The following is a 17,041-nucleotide window of genomic DNA, read 5'->3' as shown; positions in this document are numbered from 1 at the left end:
GGTCATGCCCTACAACCCAGGCATGTACCCTGACTGGGAATCAAACCTGCGACACTTTGGTTCGCAGCCTGCACTCAATCCACTGAGCTATGCCAGCCAGGGAAAATCCACCATCTTACTCACTATTTCTCTTCATCGCATCAATTCTATGTTCCCTTTTTCACCTTCTGGATGATTAAGGTAATTTTCTGCTCTATTAGGTTATTAGTTATACAGTCTTTTACTATTTATTTAGAGGTGATCCTAAAGATCATAATATGTATCCTTAACCTAATATGGTTTAATGTAAATTTATTCTCATGCTAGTTCCAGAGAAAAAGGCCTTAGAGCACTTCATTCCGTGCATCTTCCCTCATTGTCATGTATTTTATTGTTACATATGTATTTGTGTCCCCAAAAGGCATTTTACTATTGTTTTATATTCTTGGTATCATTTTTGTATATTATTTTTCTTTCTGTTATTCCTTTCTACATCCTTTTAATTACATCTTCTGCCTAAAAAATAGCTTTTGATATTTTCTTTAATGTAGGGTGTGTTGATGACAAATTTTCTGGTGTTTGTCATGATCTATAAAATCCTGTTATTAAATACTGCTTATTCAGGGTAATATTTAAATGGAATTCAATACATAGTCAGAGCTGAGAACTCTCTTCTCTTTTAAGTAGAAACAAAGTATTGTGTTTTATCATTATAATTGTATAGTTGAATATAAATGGAAAATGGACATACTTTATAAAACCTATCTATAATAATAGAATTCATATAAAGTAGATGTTTTAAGACATCTATTTTATGATTGAAAATTTGAAATAATCAAAAACTTCTCATGTAGTCATGTGTCTTATATTCAAATACTACCTTCTGTGTTATTTATCTCTTTTCTAGGGTGGCTATGATGCTGGTTTTCTATATCACTGTGAGTTCCCTCCATATGACAAAAGCAGTAATCTCACAGAAAAGAAAGATGAACCTTTTGATTTCCGTTTTCTTGAGGATGCAGAAGACAATCCCATCCATACCATCACTTTCAGGTGAACAGAATTTCAGAAAGCTTTAAAAAACGATAACCCATTGGTATCTATAGTTTTGCCCATTATGAATATTGTCAATTTTTAAAGATCTATCCAAATGGAGGGGTACTCAAATAATGATAAATAAATCAAAGGGAGAAACAGAGTCAAAGCTAATCCTGAAACTGTATTTCAATCTATTTTACCAAATATTTTGCAAATAATTCTGTTTATCACATAATTGAGTTTCACAGATTCACTCTGTGTTATTTAGGAGGATGCCAATGCATGGTCAGATAATGTAGCTTCAGGGTTATGATTCTGGAGAAATCACAGATTGAATTATTACTCCTTTAGTAATTAGTAATGAAGCATATGCACCAGTCATTCTTTTGGAGACCAAATGCAATAACTCCAACTGTCAAATAGGCTTCCCCCCGCCACCCTTTATCTTTTTGTATTAGTTTGCTGAAACTTCCATGGTTACTTAGGGCTTCAGCATGTGAGTTTTGAGGGGAACATAATTTAGTCCATCATAGCTTTGTTACTAAATATTTAGTCATTTGTCAATTAATTTAAAATTAAACATTTTCAGATTAATATGAAGAACAATTTACTTTTTGTTTCATAGTTTTAACCAGGATATGATGTTTTGTGGGATGCAAGATGGAGCAATTCGAATCTATCTCCTAAAACAGAATGACTCTTCATTGACCAGTATGGAACACTATTGGCACTTCAGTATCCATGACAATAATTATGGATGTATTAAAGGCATTTCTACTAGCTATGATGACCGTTTTTTGGTTACCATTGGAGCAGATAGTAATATTTTTGTTTTCAGCATTTTTTCTGTATACGAGTTACAGAAAAGCATGAGAGCCAAAGTGCCATCTCCCAGGGTATGTAAGTAACAACCACAACAACAACACCCTTTATTTTAAAATAGTAACGTTAAAATTGTTCATATTCTCTAAAATTTGAAAACTACTCAGACACATTTACTTTATAGACTAATCTTCCTACCAATATTATAATCTACTTTCTGGTGCCTCTTTCTCAAATACTAAAGGTGTTGAATTCCCTTTCTTTCTTAAGGTATAGAATGTCCCAAATTAAAAAAAATGGCGTCAATTTTCTGTATCAATCACTTAATCAAAGTTTGTTTTCAAAATGCACATTTTTTCATATATATATATATTGCTTTTTATTTATTCACTCACTCATTGAAGGGGTTTATGTGAAATGTACACTATAATTTGTACCTTGGAAAGGGGTTGTGAAAATATTTTTGTCATAGTATTAGAATATGATAGTGTGGGTCATGATTAAAGTTTCAGTTAAATTATTCTATTCTAGGAATAATACATTATTGGCTTTTAATAAAGATTGAATAGTCAGATCCCCAAATTATATACTTTTGCCCTGTCAGAGAACCTGAATTTTCTATTATCGAAGTGGTCCATTTTGATTGAATTATTGATAACTGTTAGAATTTCTCCTAAGGAATAAAGAATTGTATTAGAAAGACTATATTTAAAATTCCTATGAACTCATTGGCTTCCCACTTAACAGGTAGCCAACCTCAGGAGACCAGACAAAAACAAAGGGAAGATTTGAGAGGGAAAATTTTAATTTCTATTAATAGCAAAACAATGTGGAGAATGGACTGTTTTCTAAAGAGGTTCAGCTCAGGAAGAGGAATTACAGAATGGAAAGTGTATGAACAAGAAGAAAATCTTAGGACTTCTGGCCAAGATGGAGTGTAGGTGGATACACTGTGCTTCCTTGCACAACCAAAATGACAATGACAAATTTAAAAAGAAAAAACAACCAGGACTGCCATACAATTGAACTGTATGGAAGTCTGACAACCAAGGAGTTAAAGAAACATTCATCCAGACTGGTAGGAGGGGCAGAGATGGACAGCCAGGGTGGAGAGTACTCATGGCAAAGGTGGTGGCTGAAGGACCTGGGCAGGCAAGGTGCTGGCCAGTGGACCAGACTTGTTGGTCCCACATTTGTGTGCAGATAATGGGAGAAACAACTGGGGAGTGAGACAGACCATGCAACCCAGGGTTCCAGCACAGGGAAATAAAGCCTCAAAGCCTCTGACTCAAAACACCTGTGGGGGTTGAGGTAGCAGGAGAAACTCCCAGCTTCACAGGAGAGTTTGCTGGAGAGACCCACAGGGTCCTACAATGTACACAAAACCACCCACCCAGGAATCAGCACCAGAAGGGTCCAATTTGCTTATGGGTAGCAGAGGAAGTGACTGAAAGCTGGCTGAGAGCCAAGCAAGTGGCATTGTTTCCTCTCAGTCCCTTCTCCCACGTACAACACAGCACAGCCAAGTGCTTGCTTTGCCCCAGTTAATACCTAAGGCTCCACCCCTTACCACATTACAGGTGTGCCAAGCCCCCCAAAAAGGGCTCCATGAAAGAACAGATCAAAACTCCAGAAAAAACACAACTGAGCAATGAAGAGATAGCCAAAATATCAGGTGCAGAATTCACAACACTGGTGATCAGGATGCTCACAGAAATGGTTGAGCATGGTTGCAAAATAGAGGAAGAAGTGAAGGCTATGCAAAGTGAAATAAAGGAAAATGTACAGGGAACCAACAGTGATGGGAAGGAAACTGGGACTCAAATCAATGGTTTGGAGCAGAAGGAAGAAATAAACATTCAGCTGGAACAGGATGAAGAAACAAGAATTCATAAAAATGAAGTGAGTCTGAGGAACCTCCAGGACAACTTCAAACATTCCAACATCCAACATCATAGGGGTGCCAGAAGGAGAAGAGGAAGAGCAAGAAGTTGAAAACTTATTTGAAAAAAATAGTGAAGGAAAACTTCCCCAATCTGGCCAAGGAAAAGACTTCCAGGAAGTCCAGGAAGCTCAGAAAGTCCCAAAGCAGTTGGACCCAAGGAAGCACACACCAAGGCACATCATAATTACATTACCCAGGATAAAAGAGAAGGAGAGAATCTTAAAAGCAGCAAGAGAAAATGAGACAGTTACCTATGAAGGAGTTCCCATCAGACTATCAGTTGATTTTTCAGAAGAAACCCTGCAGGCAAGAAGGAGCTGGAAAGAAGTATTTCAAGTCACTAAAAGCAAGGACCTATATCCCAGATTTCTCTATCCAGCAACTGTCATTTAGAATTGAAGGGCAGATAAAGTGCTTCCCAGATGAGGTCAAGTTAAAGGAGTTCATCATCACTAAGCCCTTATTTAAGAAGTGTTGAAGTGACTTTTCTAAGAAAAAGACAATGATCAAAAATATGAACAGTAAAGTTACAAAAGACTTATAACTATCAACAACTGAACCTAAAAAATCAAAAACAAAACAAACTGGAACAGGAACAGAATCACAGAAATGGAGATCACATGAAGGGTTATCAATGGGGAAGGGGAGGGGGAATGTGGGAAAAAGGTACAGGGAATAAGAAGCATAAATAGTAGGTACAAAATAGACAGGGGGAGGTTAAGAATAGGATGGGAAATGGAGAAGCCAAAAAATTTATATGTACAACCTATGGACATGAACTAAGGGGTGTGGAATGTAGGTGGGAGGGGTTGTACAGGGAAGAGGGGAATAAAAGGGAGTAAATGGGACAACTATAGTAGCATAATCAATAAAATATATTTAAATATTAAAAAATTAAATATTAATGTGCTAAATTACCCATAAAAATAATATCATTCTACCTGTTGTCAACTCTCTAATGGAAACATGTATTGGATAGAAAAAAATACATTCTGCATATATGTAATATGTCCTTTTATTTATGACTGCAATCAATATTTCTTAAATTACTGAAGTACTCTCTGCTTTGAAGAAGGTGAAACCAGAAATAATTGAATAAACAAACCAGAAACCAAACTCTGCATAGGTTTGAGGTTCTTACCTTATCATACTTTAGAATCAATGAGGGAGTTGTTAAAAGTACAGATGCTTGAGCCCTACTCAAGAGCAATTACATCAAAATCTCTGAAGGTGAGGCCAAGGTATCTGCAACCTATCCCTCCCCAGACCCCTGTAATCTTACTGTGCAAACTGTATTGAGAACAATTGGCATACATTTTGTAACTGCTGGGAGCATCTTTGTTTAAACTCAAATGTATTGAAAACAGCTGAGGCCAGGAGATCCTGGAAATCACACTAATTTGAAGAACTAAGAAGCTTAATTCTGGGCAATAAAACAATTTTAAAATGTAGTTCTATTTATCCATTTGTCCACTGGTATGTGATCCAAACCCAGATGACCTCCTAGTGCCAGAGATTGCAAGGATCTATAAAACAGACAGAAATAAACACAACAGACTATCTGTGGAAGTATGCCATGTGATGCTACCTTGAAGTCAGAATAACCTGCATTATATCTGAAATAAACTTTAAACTACTGCTCCTTTTTTGATTTTCTATCCAGCTGCTCTCCTATCAGACTTTATCTTTTTTAATTTTATCTTTTGTTTACCTCCCTCCATTCATTCACATGCTCATCTGAGAGGACTTAAGTTGTTCTAGCTTTGGACAATAACTGCTTTTAGAAACTGTAGTTACAAGAGAACAGTTGCTCAAGATTCAGGATTTTTTTTAAAAATGGAGCATGTATATTATGTGACCAGTGTCTTGACTTGACTTGTCTAACTTGGTTATGAGATTAAACCATTCCTTGCTGCTCTAACATGCTGAAGAAATCATCCAAAGGGGAAGGAGGTGGGTGCTCAGTTGTCACATCAAAGGGAGCAGCATTATTCTGGCAGCGTCCATTCTTGGTTAAGACTTCCACTGTTAGAGATCTGAGGTTACATGATATACTTTATGCTCATGTGGCTGGAGAATGGTATTGAATTTATAGCATCAGCAGAACACAAAATGTGGCGTATTTTATACATGTCAGTAAAGGAATGACCTGTTTTTGTTCTACAGAGAAAAAGGGAAAAAAGTCAATGATTAACAGTAACAAGAGTGTATTAGTGATCATTGTCTCTTACATTGGTCATGATTTATGACTTCACTTTTACTAAAATCATAAACCTGTCTTACATAAAAATACATAGACTTACATTTCATATGTATAAAGACTACTAGTATAATACAACAACTTGATCAAAAGTCTTTGTGTCTTTACAATGAGTGACAGCAAAATAGAGACTGATCTATTAGAAAAGATAATAGAACCCTGGCTGGTGTAGCTCAGTGGATTGAGTGCTGGACTGTGAACCAAAGGGTCACTGGTTCAATTCCCAGTCAGGGCACATGCCTGGGTTGCAGGCCAGATCTCCAGGAGGGACTGCACGAGAGGCAACCATACACTGATGCTTCTCTCCCTCCCCCTCTCTAAAAATAAATGAATAAAATCTCAAAGATAATAGAGAATAAGCAAATTCAGTTTTACTTAAGAACTGATTAGCTAGCAAACTAAGATTCTTGTATAGTTCACCAGGTTATAATTCCTCTTCTTTAACAGTAAGACATTTTACAGCATAGCACTTGAATAAACCAAGTACTTCTGTGTGATTTACTTCATAGTACTCCTTAATTAAACTGATTTTCTTTTTAAAGGGAAATTCATATTTCTGATTTAATATCTTTCTCAAGGAGAAGGATTATATTATTCTGTATATTTCTCATTGTATGTGTTCTTTTGATAAGGTCAAGTGAAATGCTTACTAATATATACGAGGTATTTTGGGGAATTGTGTATGCATAAAAGGGATATACCTTTTTGAAAAACTGTCCTTTAAAATAAATAACAGAAAATTTTTGTGTGTATTATTTGTGAATAACATAAATATTAGTATTTCATATTTTGAAGGGTCAATATGGTGATATTAACATTTTTGCATACACATGATTAAGTTTCAACACTTTCTCTACCTACCCTTTTAAATGAAGTAGAAAAAATAAGTTTAGTCAACTGCAATATTTTCCCTAGTTTGTTTTTTGCAAAAATATTTTTCAGGCCTATAGTTGCTAGAAAATGGCAGAGGGGAACCCTCAATTTACTTATGATTAGATATTTTAAGGGTAATATGCAATTTTAAAGGACTAACTTTTTATTCCTCTCCCTACAGTTTGGAATTGAAACAGAGCCAATTCCAGAAGATATTGAAGATCCCAAAGCCTACAGGTCTGAGCTTTTGCAAAACAAACCAACATTTTGTAGAAATTGATTAAGCTAAATGAATTGCTAAATAGTTAAATGCTAATTTTCTCTTTGCTGTTTCTGTATCTTAACTTGTTATGCTTTTACATTTCTGTTTCCAGTATAGAGAATGCCAGAAGAAAAAGAGAACATGACAAGCTAATGAAAGAAGTGGAAGAAATAAAGGCCAAGAAGAGAGAACAACTCAAAGCTTTGAGGGATCAATTTCAGAAATTACTACAAATGAATGAAGAATTACCAAAGCATATGCAGTTTAAACGGACAGTAAGTAAAAAGTAAATTTGACTTTAACTTTAACATATATTATTTCTGGTTTGAGACTAGTACTCTTTGGCCAACAAGTAGGAACACTTAAAATCATCTTTAAGCTTCTCTTTACCTGGCCAATATGTTGGCAGCAACTAAATTACTCTAGAACTGGTCACACAACTTAGTTTAGATGCAGAAGAACCTCTTAATACAAAGTTTACTTCTGGATTTAGCTACCTTACCTTTTTTTGGTAACAAGATAAGATATAAATGTAAGTTTGTATCTGGTTATCAACTCTTATGATATGTAGTCAAGATATCTATCTATTGAATATCAAACTATTAGATACATAATTTGATTCTTGATGGTTCCATTTCTATAATTCATCAGATCTGTTGAAAAGATAGTACCTGCTTTACCCACAAAATTTCTGAAAGATGACTTAGTTTATTTTTTTAGCTATAGGGATGATCACTCAATTGTTTAAGCTAATTCTGTATTATTTTTTTCTTTTTTTTAGTAATTTTTTTCATTTTGTACTTCTTCCTAAACAGAAGTACTGTTAAGAGCCTAATCAAATAAAAACCTAGAATTTATCCTCCTGACCATAACCACAGTTTGTCCAGTCCCATAATTCTAGAGGCACTTGGGTAATTTGATATAAAAAATGCTTTGGCAAAATCATAATGGTTAACTCATATTCGTTAAAAGATGTTTATGTTCTTTTACTAAGAAAAAGATAGACACTTGCAGAATATGGATGACATAACTCAAAATAAAGAACAACTGAGGCACGTTCTTTGCCTAAGCACATTGCACACATCATTACTCACAACACAAGCACCTCTGGAAAGAATAATTACCATTTCCAGTTTAGTGTGAATGGAAGCCCTGACAACATTCAGGAGTGAAGGTAAGAAACATGAGGCCTCTAAGTATAATTATGGGGAAAACAACCCCCTTGGTGAAGAACATTCAACCAGAACTTGATGTTAAGAAGATACCAAAGATTTTGCTGTCTTTTCTGGGTAGGGTCATATGGGAGGAGATGTTCAGCTAATGGTCAACTGTCAGGAGCTTCTACCTTGTGCCCAGCTGGCTAGGTAAAGTAGTTGCTTTGGGGAAAAGGGAATATATTTTTTAAAACTTTGTGAAGGGAGCTCTAGCCAGGTGACTCAGTTGGTTGGAGCATCACCCCATACACCAAAAGGTTTTGGGTTCAATTCTTGGTCAGGGCACATGCCTAGGCTGCAGGTTCGATCCCTGGTTGAGGCGGGTACAGGAGGTAACCAATTGTTGCTTCTCTCTCACAGCGATATTTCTCTCTCTCCTCTCTAAGATCAGCAGGCCTATCCTTGGGTGAAGATAATGTAAACTTTGTGAAAGGAGTATTTTTTAAAACTTTGTACAATCTAAATATTCTGTTAGCATTCATTATTTTTATTGCTAGAAAAACCATTTAGTATGTAACTTTATTTGTATTGTTAATTATTTCTGAGAACTTTTTTCCATTTTTTTGCAGAAGATCAAAAGTATGTTATTTCCTTCTAGAATGGAGTTTATGATATTTGGGAGAGAGTAATGATGGTGCATAAAATTGAGGACAAAATTTAAAAATCTGTATGTGTGAAATAAGATTGATAAAATACATTGATAAAAGTACCCATTTTGATGAACAAATCTACCTATCTACAGGATTTTGATATAGATTCTAAAATTCGTGCTGACATTAACAGAAAAACAGTTCATAAAATTCAACAAGTGGAAAAGGAATTAGCTTGGGAAAAAGAGAAACATGAACTTGGCCTAAAGAAGCTACAGAATAGGTAGGATCCATATTTCTTGCAATTTAAGATGTTTGTCACTATGTTTGAAGTGGCTTAATCAAAGTATTCAGATAAGAGGTCTCCTGAAATATGCATTAACTCTTAAAATCTCAAGGAATCTTCTTGTCACTCCTACTGGTATCTTCCTGAGCTTTCTGGTCACTCCTTCATAGTTTAAATCTGAGAAATTTGTTTTACAATTAGATATTTCATTGACCAAATTATGTAATACATGTTTACATTGTTTTTCACAATTATTTATTTATTTTTATTTAACTAATACAATAGCATGTAAATGTTAAAACACCAAAAATAAAATAGAACCAAAGTTCTCATAATGAAAGACTGCAACATCCTGTTCAATCCCTTTCGTGTACCCATTTGACTTCTCAGGGAATATTTTTTTGCTTTGCCTTTTTGAGATATAATTTACATACAGTAAAATGCATAAGTCTTAACTGAACAGCTTGATAAACTTTTACAGATGTATAAACACATATATCTGATCCCCAGATTAAGGACATAATCAGAAAGTGCCCTCATGATCCATCCCAGTAAAAATTAACTCTGCAAAAGTGAATGTTTATCACCATAGATTAGTTTTGCCTGAACTTCATAGGAATGAAATGTCACAATATGAACTCTTTGGTGTCTGGCTTCTTCACTTGGTATCATGCCCAAGTTTAGCCATGTTGTTGCAGGTAGCAGTCACTCATTCTTTCTCATTGCTTCATAGGATTCTATTAAATGGTTACACCATAATTTATCCATTTAACTGTTGATAAATGGTTGAGTTGTTTCTTCTGTTTTTTGGCTACTGTGAGTATTGGGGCTATGAATATTCCTGTGCAAGTTTTTTGGTAGATATAAACATGTGTTTTTGAACAGAAGTTTTTAATTTCAAAAAGTTCAATTTATCAATTTTTTCAATTTATTAATGTTTTTACTACCTCTTAGTGCTTTTATGTTGTAATTAGGAATTTTTGTCTGTTCCCAATTTATTAAATAATTCTCCTATGTTTTCTTCTAGAAGCTTTATTGTTTTGCCATTATGTACCTTGAATAATTTTAATGGGTGGTGTAAGATAAAGATCAACTCATAAATTCATAAGTAGTTGGGTCATGGTGGGTAGTCACGCCCCAGGTATATTACTTTTTAGTAAAAGTCTTATTTTGCCTTAAGCAAGCTCTGTCCATTGTTTCTTTGCATCTAGGTTAACATGCCTTTGAAACCCCCTCCTAATTTGTGACCACATTCAAGAAATCACTTTAAAAAAAAAAAAGAAAGCACTTAAACTGTACTGCAATTTATTCCCTGCTTGGCTTTATCCCACTTTCATGTAATCCCTCCTTAAGCTCAAATGCATAAAAGAAACTGCAAACTGTTATTCTATGAAGCATTTATTTCAGTCTGTTGAAATCTTGCTTCCAGGAGTATCCTCTATTTGACTCAAACAAATTTCTGTAAAAATTAAAAGTAAAGAGATAGAGATCAAGTGCCATTTGTTTCTACATGGATATCTAATCGACCTAGTATCATTTGCTGAAAAAACTATTCTTTCTTCTCTAGATTGTAGTGATGGTATAGTTTTCTGTGTATCTGTGGGTCTAATCCCGAACTCTTTATTCTGTTCCATTGACCTATACATACTGGTATCACATTTTAATTATTCTTGACCTCTGATATTGTAAATCCCTGGGCTTTGTTCTTCATCTTCAACATTGTTTAGGTCCTTTGCAGGCTAAGATTTTTTATTGGAATTACATTGAATCTGTATATCAACTTAGACATTAATAAACATTAAAAAATATTGAGTTTTTCAGCCCATAAACATGATATATCTTGAAAAGAATCCACTCTTAATGTTTCTCATAGTGGTTGCAACCATACATCTAAATAGCATATTTCTATGAATTTATTACTAATCATTATTTATTGACTTCCTAGTATGATAGGTGAGGATTTTGCACACTTTAATGTGCTTATACTTTTTTAAAAAAACCTTTTTAGATATAGAAAATATAATAACTACTTTAAAGTCCTTTTCTGCTAATTATATCATCTGTGTCATTTCTGGGTCTGTTTCTATTAATTGATATTTTTCTCTCTGTTTTAGGTCATATTTTCCTTCTATTTTGCCTGCCTAAAACTTTTTGATTGTATGCCAGAAACTGTGAATTTTACATTGTGGGTGCTGAATATTTTTTATATACGTTTACATATTCTTGACCTTTGTTCTGAGATTTAGTCAAGTTGTTTGAAAGCAGCTTGATTTTTTGAGGCTTACTTTTAATCTTTGTTAGGTGGGATCAGGTAGCCTTTGGTACAGAGCTACTTTTTTCTGCTACTAAGATAAAATTCTCCTGAGTACTCTACCACTTTGGCCCATGTGTTGTAAGGCTTGTGAAAACATAAGCTATTCCAACCTGTGTGGGGGCCTGAGGATTGTTCTACCTGCCTCCTCCTGGTGTTTCTTTCCCCAGCCTCAGGTAGACTCCTCACATGCTGTGTGCTGATCAGGACTCACCTGAGACTGGAAGGGAGCCCCTTGCAGATCTCCAGAGCGCCCTCTCTGGGCAGCAGTCTCCTCTCAGGTGCTCTCTCCTGTGCATTATGGCATTTGTTACTCCACATCAAATCCCTGAATATTTGAATTCTTGGATAATATTAGAATATATAAATCCCTAAATTATATCTAGATTGCTACCCACCAAGAGATGAAATTAAGAAGTTCTTTTCAGGAAGCACCCTCAACATAGTATATCCCATGTTTGACTTTAATATTTATAATATATTTGTAAATATATATGGCAAATATGAATCTGTCACAAACCCAGTTATATAGGCAATATTGCTAGTTTTTATTTTATTTAAATTAACTGAAATTTGACTCTGGGCTCCTATTCCACCAGGTTGATAAAGTCATTTTTAGTACCACTGAGGCTCATTACCCTAGCCTGCCTGCTTTTTTTTCAGTCTTTGAATCCATGGATTCTGTGCTCCGCTGGAGTGGGCAGTCTTTGGTAAGGTTACCAGGATTTAACACGCTTACAGCTGTCATCCTTGAGGCCTTGTGTCTCCTGAGATGCTGTCAGAAGCAGGAACAAGTACCCACAATTCTAGGACCCAGTTTGCCCAGTTGAGCTCCACATCAGCTGGAACCTCTTCCTTATCACTCTCCTTGCCCTCAAATACTTGTTTCCTTAACTCCCTGTTTTCCCACCTTGGTCCAGGCCTGAGCCTCCATAGCTTGGTGTCTTCAAAAAACATATGGAAGGAAACAGTAATAACCTAGCACTCTGACTAGAATTGGGGAGAGGATAAATTTGTACTATGAATAACACTGGGTATTACCAGTGTTTTCATCTTCACCAGTCTGATAGGCCAAATATACTAACTCTTGGTTGAATAATTTACATTATTTTGATTATTAATGAAGTTGAGCATTTGTTTTCATGAGTCTATAGTTCATCTATCTTTATTGTTAGAATCTGTTCAGATTCCTTTTTTTTTCTTTTTTCTTGGAGTTCTGTTTATTTCTCCCCTTATTTTGTTATAGTCTCTATTTCTGTAAGTATTTGCCTTTTGTTATACATTGTAACCACTTTCCCCTACTCTGCCATTTGCCTTAAACTTTGTTCATATTTTTCTTACTGTGCTAAAGTTTTAAATTTTGATGTAATCAAAAGTATCCATTATTTCCTTCATGTTATCTGGGTCTCATGGGAAGACTAAAATTTAAAGAGTGAAAAAAACTCCCATGGGCAAGAAGATAAAGGGAATAAGTCCTAGAGAGATAAGAAAGATACTATGCTATGAGAGAAAAGGGAAAAATACAAATAAATAATGAGCCATTTTAAAAGGAGAAATAAAAGGATTGGATCAAAAAACAATGAGAGAGGTAAACAAGCTAGGAATAATTACTGTGTATATAAAAAAGTTAAATTCTAAAATAAAAACATGGGGGATAATTATGAATAAGCGCCAAAAATAGCAACAGTTCAATGATGAAGAAGAATTTTTAGAAGATAAATCTCACCCTGGCGGGGTGGCTCAGTTGTTTGAGCATCATCCTGTACACCACAGGGACACAGATTTGACTCCCAGGGAGGACACGTGCCTATGTTGAGGATTCCACCCCTAGTCAGGGATATATGATAGGCAACTGATCGATGTTTCTCTCTCTCCCTCCCTTCCTCTCTCTCTCTGTCTCTAAAATGAACATGTATGTCCTCAGATGAGGATTAAACAAAAAAAAGATAAATCTTTGTGGAATGTATGAGAAAGGGGAACTAGAAAGTGGTATGAATTTCTGACCTTAATGTTTCTTGTAGAGGCAAACAGAATAATATGATATGTATGAGATATATGGCATATATCATCTCACTTTAGTTGTATTTAAAATACATAATATATGAGATGTAAGTAACATAAGTAGAAAGAGGGGTAGATTGCAATTCCTTAGTTTGAGATGATCCTTTTACCACTAAACTATAGTCAACTTGAAAAATTTTTTAGTTTTCTACACATTGCCAAAACAGTAATATTATACTAATTAATAATGGGTTGTTTAGTATTTACATTAGAAAGAAATTTCTACTTATTCTACTTGCTCTTTAACCAAATCCTATCCAACTTCCATCACAGTCTTGTTGGTACATGCATGATTAAATTTTGGATCCAGTATGATATAATGATATTATTTATAAGCACAGTGTATTGTGGTCTTATTTTATTACTTAAAAATCATGTAGAATGATTAAAATGGTGATTAGTGAAGATACTTGTTTTTTTTTTTCAGGTTTCGTGACTCATTGGAAAGTGATACCATTGTGGTTCATGCCATACAGAGTGATCACAAGATATCCTCCTACAGGCTTTCGAAGCCCTCTAAGTACTCCAAATTCAAACGGGCCAGTCAGTCAGAGAGACGAGCAAGCAAATTGGAGAGATTAGAAAAAGAGGGAATTGGAAGAAAGGATAGCCAGAAAGATACAGGTAACCTAAATGATAAAAAGGCTTTTAAATCCTTATTTTTTAAGATGTTGAAACCAAATCATATTTTTGTGGGCAGAGCATTGGAATGCTTTTTGGTAGCTTGAGCTCATTTTCTTGTCACCTGTCCTTTATTTCTTTGGAATAAATAATCTAAAGAACTTCGTATAGTTGAGATTGAGAGGCTAAATTTCTCCAGAAAATGCTCCACACCAACTTTCCTATTTGATACAGGCTGCTAACAAAAACTCATCCTGGTCACGAGATTGAGAGGATAAGAGTACCGAAAGCTGCTAGTAGTTGTTTTTTTTTTTAACTTCCTGTTATCTACTTAGTCTTACATCTAGGACTTCCCCAGATGCTAGTTTCCAGGCATTGTTTCTTCCCACCCCAGATTCCCGGCTCCACCCCAGAGCATGGGGCTAGAACACAATATTTCAAATTATTTCCCAAGAGCATGTACTTGAACAGAATGATGAGGTGAGAATACAGATGTGAAAATAGTTCATGTAATTCCTGCAAGCTGCCTCTTGTAACTGCCCACAGGGTGACTGCGGATGACTAGATGGAGGACAAGCATTCAGGGAATGGCTTGGAGAGCCCAGTCAAGAACAAGTTAAGGGCTCTGTACCCTGGCCAGGACTGAGCTAGTGCCTGGGATACAGAACTGACATTAAAGCTGGTTTATCCTCTTCACGGAAAAATCTTTAACAGCTTTTTTCTGCCTTTAGGGTAAATTCTGAAACCATTATTCCAGTATTTTCTTCCACAATGTATCCCTATTCTTTTTCCTACTAATGATGTGTCCTCATTACTCATCAACTTGTATTTTTAGCCTGTTGTCCTGTTTGCTGCTCCCTAATTATGCTTGGTGCTTGCATAGCCAGGCCTTTGCTAGAGTGACCAATTCACTCTTCCCTTTGAATTCTACCAGTTCATAGGGATCCAGGTTGAATTACATTTAAAAAAAAAAGGCCTTCCATGACCATCAGCCTACATTAAACTCTTCCTTTTCCATACTACTATATATTTGAAATATGACATGATGAGTTATAGCTGCATGGCCATGTCACTAACTTTTTTCATGTGTCTCTAATGTACATCTCTGTGTAGCTTAAACATGAATCAAGATACTTATTGATAAAGCCAATAACTTTTTCCCCCAGAGGAGATGGCTTTTATTGATTTTATCTCCAGGAACCAAAAAGATCGTGTACTCACTTTCAGTCACTCCCTGTCCCTCTAGAATCTCACATTGTTTTACTTGGGGAAGGGATGTAAATTGTCTTTTGGTTTTCTAAAGCCTAGAGTTCCTCTTTCCTGTGTAGTCTTAGAAATTCAGTATCAGTACTGTTTTGTTGTTGTTCTTTAGCAATGTTTGCTGCATCTACTTAGTAACAATGGGTGAGGGAGTGTGAGGGATGCACAGGAATACAGCAGTGTAGCATATCAAATGGCCCTTTTTCCAGCGTCAGTGGCTTGACCCTTCTTTGGTTGCATTTCTCTTCTTGCTGTATCATAGCTTTCTGAATCACATCCAGGATTTCCACTGCCAGCTGTAGACCCAGCCCCAGAGACACGAGATGAGCTAGTCTCATGTGTATGTTAGTGGTCTGCAAGGGCTTATAGCAATCAGTCAGACCTATTTTGCCACCCCCATACATCTTTTCTAGTTTCCCATCCAGTTCAAGGGCTACAGTTTCTGGAGCACTGGTGGGACATGTGATAATTTGAATTGTCAAACTCACATTTGAGGGGATCATGTATGTACCAGTATTTTCCATACCACCAAGTCCCTTTCTTGTTGGACTATAGTCAGAACCAGTCATTGTCCACGTTCTTGTTTCCACATACCGAATAAGAGACTGACATTCCCCTTGAGTCACAGCTCCTGATCTCGAGTGCATTGGTAGTTTTCACCTCAGGTATGCCATGCTATGCAGCCTTGTCCATCATCTTGAACAAGAGCCTAAAGCCAATAACTTTAAAATTATAGATTTGACTGTATGTTTGTGATCAGTTTTTAAGTTGGCCACAGACCACTGCAGTTGGTACGGTACATGTCACCTCAAATGCTACATCTCAAATAGGACTCATTTGCTTTTCCCTTCCCCTACTCTCATATCACAAACACTCCTTCCCTGCTTCTCAATATATATGCCAGTGGTACATCATTATTTAATCTTACTATCTAATAGTTTAATATATATGTCTGGTCTTCCCAGCTTTTCAATAAGGTTCTTAAAAGCAAATATCGTAACTTAGATCTCTTTATTTTGATATTTTAAAGTACTGATTATGGGATTCATGCTAGTTGCTTAATAACTACTGTGATTTACAGATTCGTTATATTCTCTGGATTTAAAAAATGATAGGTTGAAAAAACTATTTGAGAATTTCATTTTGATGTTTCAAAAAGACTGAAGAAAATGTTGCCTCTCTGTACAGCTGGGAGTATCAGTGTGCAAGAAGAATCAGTTATAGAAAAAGGGAAGCAATTTCGGCCTAAAACCCTCAGTCAAATCATGGTGGAAAATCAAATTGAGAAAACGAAGAAACTTGTATTAAAAGCTGAAAGGGCACGACAAAAGATTCAGCAGCGAAAAAAACAATGGGAGGACCTGTAAGTTTTTATGTAAAGTTTTAACATGAGTCTTAAAATATCTCAATTTTTAAAGGTTTTATTTATTTATTTTTTAGGGAGAGGGGAAGGGAGGGCAAAAGAGAGAGAGAAGCATCACTGTGTGGTTGCCTCTCATGTGGCCCCCACTGGGGACCT

General features: G+C 35.6%; 1 protein-coding gene across 1 annotated transcript in view; it reads left to right on the top strand.

Moving 5' to 3' along the window:
- The window catches only part of CFAP44 (cilia and flagella associated protein 44), a 116,763-nt gene that overhangs the window by 67,681 nt on the left and 32,041 nt on the right, over window positions 1–17,041 (top strand). Inside the window, exons 18-24 of the mRNA XM_045851498.1 lie at window positions 887–1,032; window positions 1,643–1,913; window positions 7,099–7,154; window positions 7,292–7,454; window positions 9,136–9,266; window positions 14,069–14,265; window positions 16,711–16,885. Coding sequence (XP_045707454.1) covers window positions 887–1,032; window positions 1,643–1,913; window positions 7,099–7,154; window positions 7,292–7,454; window positions 9,136–9,266; window positions 14,069–14,265; window positions 16,711–16,885 — 1,139 coding nt within the window. The remainder of the gene's footprint in view (window positions 1–886; window positions 1,033–1,642; window positions 1,914–7,098; window positions 7,155–7,291; window positions 7,455–9,135; window positions 9,267–14,068; window positions 14,266–16,710; window positions 16,886–17,041) is intronic.

This window comes from Phyllostomus hastatus, unplaced genomic scaffold, assembly GCF_019186645.2.
Source record: "Phyllostomus hastatus isolate PE091 unplaced genomic scaffold, TTU_PhHast_1.1 phas_contig_86, whole genome shotgun sequence".
Lineage (NCBI taxonomy): Eukaryota > Metazoa > Chordata > Mammalia > Chiroptera > Phyllostomidae > Phyllostomus > Phyllostomus hastatus.
Note: the sequence above shows the minus strand (reverse complement) of the source record. Positions and strands in the feature narration are given on the sequence as shown.